General features: G+C 47.1%; 1 protein-coding gene across 1 annotated transcript; it reads right to left on the minus strand.

Moving 5' to 3' along the window:
- Nucleotides 1-1408: 1408 nt before the first annotated feature.
- Nucleotides 1409-3871, minus strand: pxa1 (putative peroxisomal ABC transporter (PXA1); the record flags this gene model as incomplete). The annotated part of the gene is made up of 1 exon (XM_015554863.1): nt 1409-3871. One exon carries the CDS (start codon nt 3869-3871, stop codon nt 1409-1411), a length of 2463 nt encoding a protein of 820 aa, XP_015402575.1.
- Nucleotides 3872-7257: the final 3386 nt, after the last annotated feature.

Raw genomic sequence — 7257 nt, forward strand, 5'->3', positions numbered from 1 at the left:
ATCGCTGGAAGTACATTAGCGAAAAGGTTTGAAACTAAAATACTGAAGGAGCACCGAACCCTGTTCACGCTTTGCTACTTTGTCACAAAGCATGCAATGGCAAGGTCCCGCCGCGCCCGTCATCAGATGATAAAAGTGTGGAAAGAACTGGAGTATCGAAGGGAAGTATTGCCCAATTGGATGACCCCAAAGGAATCTATCACGCTGAGTTGAATACTGTTAGACCTAGAGAAGTTTTGTACAATAGTAGGACAAAGACTTACAATGGTAGGATCCGTCCCACGCGGTCTATCAAAGAGGGCGTAACCATCTGGCAAGCGGTTGAGCATATATCTCATCCCTGAAGATCAATGCTTAGCTAGAATGAAGTTGAGGACCATGTGTGAATTTTAATCGACAAAAAAGCAAAGAAACCAGTGCAAAGCAACCACAGGAACAATTTTAGACCCAGGATCTATCTCACGCGTCGAACGGCAAAATATGGCGAGATGGTGAATGGAGATACACAATATAATATCAAGCAAATTCAAAAGCAGTGAAATAAACAGCGTGGCGTAAGGCATAGCCAGCCGATCTTGAGCTCAGGCGAGCAAAATTGGTACTAAAGAGGACTGCTGTTCATGATGGGGAAATGCTGCAATAGTAGGGACGATCATGACAGCTGCTAGAATCAATAGATGGCAACAAAGTCGTAGTAGAGATTAGAGAATAGAAGTGATCCATACCCTCTTCATATGTTCCAATTTTCTGCAGCCATAGCATTGCCAATTTCTCCCGGTAAGAGCTATCATCCGGCATGCCAAACCTGGCTTCAGTGGGCCAAGTTGACTTATCCCCATCGCTGACAGATCCTATAGGGATTATTACTACATTCTCGCTCTCGTACCCTTCCTCTACCAGGGGTGGTCGTTGTGGCAGGGACATTTTAGTAGAGAATTGAAGAAGCTGACACCTTTTTGGAGTATCGGACTTTAATTTAGAAGTAGTGTAGACATGCCATTCTTAAGAGGAGAAGAAATACTGATTGGTCAGATAGCGCATGACCTTAGGTTATTTTTCAGAGAAGTATAAGGGTGGATCTTCTGATAGATGTAAAAATAATTCTTATTTTGATTTCCGTAAATCAAAGCTGCGATGATCCGCTGTGCCCCTTCTGAGTGGCCAGTGGTCATGTGACTATATATGGATACAAACAATGAAATGATGGTGATTGATCAATCCTACTGCAGTAAGGTAGAATCAAAGAAGACTCAAGAACCACCAGAATTCACATAAATCTTAATTTCCATTGAATAGTGAGGCGTGGTGGGTGGCAGCCACTACAGCACCCTGACTTCTATCTCAAGCACATACCAATACGTCCAAAACATTATATACTCACTGCTCTTGCCCCGTTCCAAAATCAACATTAGTTCGAAGATTCCTCGACCGCTTGGCTTTCAGTTGCCTCCGGCTCTTCTGTATATGGCGGTGGGGCCAGCTCTCCTTCCTCAACCCAAACCTTACGTAGTTCGCTCTCGATCTCCTCTCGGCGTTGTTTCCATTCATCAACCTTATCCAGCCGCTTACGAAGTTCTTGCAGCTCTTTCTCAACATTCATCTTCTCCTTGGCCGTGCCAATCCGCTCAAACTCCCACTGTTCCCCTTCGGAGCCCAGTCCAAGGGTGAGGTTGTAAGTGTGATACTTCTTGAGAGACGCACGTGTAGAGATCGTGATGAGCGTAATTCCACGCTCCTTGGCCCGTTCGTACAGCAGGCCCTCAACATCCGAGGAGACAGCAGACGTCCCTTCGTCGAGGAAGGCGTAACGGGGCTCATGATAGTAGAGACGTGCCATAGCCATTCTTTGCTTCTCACCACCGCTCAGGACATCCTTCCACTCCTTCCGAGAATCCCATCCACCCTCGCGGGTAGGGAGGTAACCTAAGTGGGCATCATCCAAAATCTTTTGGAGACCTGCGTCCGATATACCTCCGTCACGCATGTCGACCTCCGTGTGAGGGTAGATGACTTGGTCACGCAGAGTACCCACACTGAGGTAGGGTCGTTGGGGGAGGAACATGATTCCATCCAGCCCAAATCCCCTTGGTCGACTGACTAACCCACGATAAACCGGCCATAGACCTGCTATTATACGAGCAATGGCAGATTTGCCAACGCCGTTCGGTCCAGAGATAAGAAGGTGATCTCCAGAATGCACAACGAATGACAGTGACTCAAGAAGCTCATCGCCACCATGAGGATAGAGAGATGGTGCGACGATTGGAACATGTTCGAGACGCACTCCATCAAAGCCATTGTGGATGGTACCCTGCGCATCTGCCAGAGAGTACAACTCCGCATGGGAGCCACGTGGAGGGTAATATGCGTCTGCATGAACCCTATGGAGGGTCGAAATCAGTGTGTAGACACGCGAGGTGTAACCAGCCAGTTCCGAAATGTCCTTGATACTGTACATCATTCGGCCGCCGGCATCTGCTAGAGACAGCATCAGCCGTTTGTTCGTGATGAACTCCTTCATACGGCCCCGTTCTCGTCCGACCGTTTCAGGTGTATCGGCTAACTCCAGGGCGCCACCTAGGCCACCCCAGGCAGGGAGAAATACAGGCAAAGACGTGATCAGATAGCCGAAGGCAGACCAAGAATATTTCAAGATAACATCCTCGAGCATATTATAGCGAATCTTCAAGCTGTAAATACCCTCTAGCCAGCGCTGAAGATCCTTGAAGCTTCTCGTCAAAAAGACTCGCTCGATGTCAGCTCCCCCATAGAACGATATCTCCTCAGCATTCGCAAGCAATCTGGAGTGAAGCCCTCTGAAGTCTCCTTCCTTTTTGCCCTCCACAGCCTTGAGCTTGCCGAACGGAGGTGACAGTTTGCGCAGAACAATTGCAGTGCTGAAATAGCCCGTGAGGATTCCGCTAAGGGCCAAAGGCCCCAGAGAGCGGTACAGTTGATAATTAAAGACAAATAAATCCACCAGTGGTTTCCCCATGGAGGAATACAGAGCTGCGGCTGCAGAGCAGAAGAGTGTGAGATCCTGCGTGATGAACTGGTCCGCACCCTGACCGATGCCACCGTCCAGATTCATCAACTTGTAATAGTTGTCATCACCGGTGAGGTACAGATCGTGAATGTACCGGGTGAGTCTCGTTCGAAATGCGATAGACACCTTCGACTGCAGGAACTTGATCATGGCATTCGTATACGAAGCAAGTGTGCCAATGCCACACCATTTAACAATACCCCACATAAACGCTCGGCCCTTCCCTGCAACGAGATCTCTCACAATCTCGCCATCTAACCTTGCAATTAACAGCGATAAGTACGTTCGTAGCAGTAAAAATACGCCATGACCCATGAGGAGGCCGGTCTCCTTACTACCCCATCTAGGGACCATGATACTTCCAAGACTAAGAAACTGGTGAAGGAAAGCGAGGTTCAGGCCCGGCTTAGTTGTCGGTGGTGGGATCTGGTTGGATTCGCCATCTCCAGCGCGAGCTGGAGCTGGGGGGTTTAAGAATAGCCTCCGGTGCGCATCAAATGTCGTAGGTTTCGTTGGGTGGATAGTAACTTTAGATGTCAGAGAATCTTTGTAAGGCACGTATATGGTGCGAGAACCATCCTTTCCCCTAATTCCGGAGTTTCGCCGTAACAATCGTCTGCCCTGGGCGCGTTCCTTCGCCCTCTGGCGTAGTCGTTTGTAGCCTCCATATCCAGTTGCTATGATCGAGAGCAGTAGCGCAGCGGTAGCGATCAGCTTGGTTGTTTTCGATGAACGCTTAAACCGAGAACGAAACAAGTTGAGGTAGTAATGGTATAGCGTGGCGAGGGGATCCTCCCGCGAGCGTAGTGTTGATTGGGCGGCCATTTTGACTTAATTACTGGGCCACTTGGAGTCGAGCGGGTAGCTCACACAGCGCCCTTCCTTAGGCCAAGGCGACATAGGCCATGAGGAAAGCGTCTGAGTAGGACGCGTCTGAGAGTTGTATGGTGAGTGTTCAGTCAAGGTCGTGAAGGAGTATAGTAAAAGAATGGATTCGTTCACGGATAAGTTGGCGATCTGCCGAACAAGTCACATTATGGGTGCTGCTGACGGCATCGCGCAGTTGCATGTGAAAACCTCGGGTCGATTGTTGAAATTGCGGAGTGGCGGAGGGCTCACGTGCGGGCTTGTTTCCCCAGATTTCAACCCCGAAGAAAAAGAAAGAATGATGTTTAGGGTTCATTTGTTACAGAGCAGAGAAATAAATGGAAAGGAAAAAACCATCACGTAGATAGCCATTTTCTATGGCACCTAACATATCGTTAAAATTATTCAGAAAATATCATCAAAGTATCATTATGTGTGATGCTATATTCCTTGAGCCACGTGGAAAATATTACATTTAATGACAATGGAATTGAACTCTACTGTAGCCTCCCGTGAGGGACATCAGAGCACAACCTGTAGATAGTAGACAGGGTGATTCACCGGTATTCAACCGATATCGCATCCGGGATTTATGGAATTGATCGCCGTCCTAGCCTTATGTCCGCGTAAGCGCCGGGCTCTTTATCCGTGCAGTAATGGGTGCTTGGTGCTATTCGAGTACTTAATGCCAATCCCTGTCATGCAAAGATAGTAGCGGTGACCCCTCTACTTGGCAAGATGGTTCAATATTAGTAGGCGAATAGGGCCCATAAATTCATAGAAGGGCGCCATCACGATATCTACATGTTGGAAGCCAGATCACGTATGCCCGGCTCCGGATCAAGACTGGCTGGTACATGCATCATATGCCTAGCAATAGCGGCGGCATCTATAGACTAGATGAGTTGTCGAGCTCTTTTCTGAGTCAATAGTGAGTACTTTTCAAGTCGCAGTCAATGAACACGGACATGAAGGGGCACTATTATATTTATCTACGTTTGTACCACCGTCCCAAAATCAGTGTACTGTATACAGTCGGACTACAGGTCAGAGACTATGAAGTAGGAACAACACTAGAGATAAAAAACCGAGACTGAGGAGGTCTCTACTATTGCCAAGATATTAAGCGCTTAACATTTGGAGGATATCGAATGCCTCAGGTTGTGACGTTCCCTGTCATCCTACATCTCCCCACATGCCTTGTATCCAATGGAATGTACGGAGGAGTCCGCTTGGAATGCATTAACTGTGAATGCTGGCTCTTCTATCGGCAGCGAGTAGTGGGATGACGAGATATCAATCAAATGATAATAATGATGCATACAGAACCGTGAAATCTATCCACATGGATATCAACGAATCCACTATCCTACATACTATATCCAAAGCCGGGATCATTTGGTCTGCTGAACCAGACCCTGCTATTAATTACTGCTATGCTCAACAAATATTATGGGGATCTTCCTTGGCCCAAGAATATCTGAGACCATCTCCATTGGTGGGTAGCGTTATTCAAGGCGTTCTATAGAACCCAACCCCCTTCAAGTGAAAAGAGAACAGTAACGCCTTTTCTAGCAAGTTGAGTATGTCCATAGAGAAGATACGAGGTAGCGCCTAGATTGAGATGGGTAAAGCTACGGAGACTTTGAATCTGTCAGTTCGCGCCCGCGATTAGTAAATAGGCTAGTGGTGCGAGCTCAGGTGTAGGAATGCACTGATACTGGAGCTCCAAACTCAAGGCTATCAACCAGGAAAGTTAGGTGGAGTTCAGGGCTCCGAGCTTCGTATCCCGTACAGTATGATACTTTGACAGCGTGCGTCCCTAATGTCAGGTCTCCTTCGCAATCCTTAGGTTGGGTACCTTAAATGGGACGGCTGTAAGTTTGATCCAATGAGAAATTGTCAGAGGAGCAGACTGCATATAACACGACTAGCTGAAGGCGCAAATTTGCGGAACACATTGTCCTTCCGGTAAGACGAAGACAAATAGGATGAATGCCAGGTTATCCTGCACACCTCGAGGGTGGAGCTGGGCTTGGGATCTTAGAAGGGGGAAGTTAATTTAAGATCCCGTATCACCGAATTGGAAACGATCTCCATGATAACCGTAAACTATTTGGCGTTTCGTACCGGATGTGACCCACGGGGTTTGGAATGAGAGTTGTCACCTAGTCGGGAAGTGATATTCAAATAACTGAGATGGGGGGTTGAATTCGGGTAACTATTGAAGATCTTTGTGGTTGATCTGATCATGAGGAATGGTACAGGGCGTAGTTGGAGAGGGTGTGAGGGTGTGACGGTGCAGGGTGGTAGTGGTATTACTTAAACAAACCGTGACTTGGCCTTAGAATTACTGTACCTCATCGGTATCTCTACTGAAATTAGTCGAGTTCAGCACGCCATAAATAAAATGAAAAATGAAAAAAGCAAAGTGTAAAAAAAAAGTAAAAGGAAATACCTGTATTATTAAGATCTTTATTTCTACGAACGAATAACAATTTCCCAGATTTCCCCTTAAGCGCTCAGATGGAGCCATCGCCGTTGGAACGAGCCAATCTTAAGCCAACGCTGAATTGTCACCCCTGGTTGTCGCCCCCGCCCGTCCATACCAATACTCATACCCACTCAGGTACAATGCGAATAAAATGCCCACCTGTCTGATGAAGGTATGTCTATCTTGTCTGTCTGTATATTAATGGATTGTGGAGTCCGAGTACGGACAGGATACATACATCAAGCAGGGCAGATGTAAAGAAATAACAACCTGGCTGATTGGGAGAGCTCATTTCCCTGATGAACGACAGGATCAAGATTCTCTTACTGGTGAATCATGGGGGGAAAGACAGGATTTAGTGAGCAATAATAGGAGTGGATGCAAGCTGATGCAAGCTCCCTGGGTCTAAGGTGGTAGTAGCTCACTTATCTTTCATCAGACCAGCTAATATGTAGCACCGGGCTAGCGTGATAATATTAGGGCACGCCTACATATACATACATACACCCATGCATTCATTCATTTCGTCTAGTGTTGGGATTTCCTCCTTGAATTGTGACGATCGTCCTGTATCAACAACTACCGGAGAAGGTATGACATTATGCTAGACTTACAAAAGTACATGATGTATCTCTCCATCAGATTGCTTTGATATCAAGGTTTGGTGAGGTTCAGCAGCGTCTAAACCTGCTTTGGGAGCTACCAGTCAAAGCGGGCGCAGTGCTTGTTAGTGCCGGTGCTGCTGGTTCGACGGCCCCAATTCTGCAGCCCTGCATCCTTGGTCCAGACCGAGAGACTAACCTTGACTGTTGTGATCTTCTTTTCCTCCTTTCTTTTTATTTTTTTATTT

Source organism: Aspergillus nomiae (assembly GCF_001204775.2).
Source record: "Aspergillus nomiae NRRL 13137 chromosome Unknown contig00423, whole genome shotgun sequence".
Lineage (NCBI taxonomy): Eukaryota > Fungi > Ascomycota > Eurotiomycetes > Eurotiales > Aspergillaceae > Aspergillus > Aspergillus nomiae.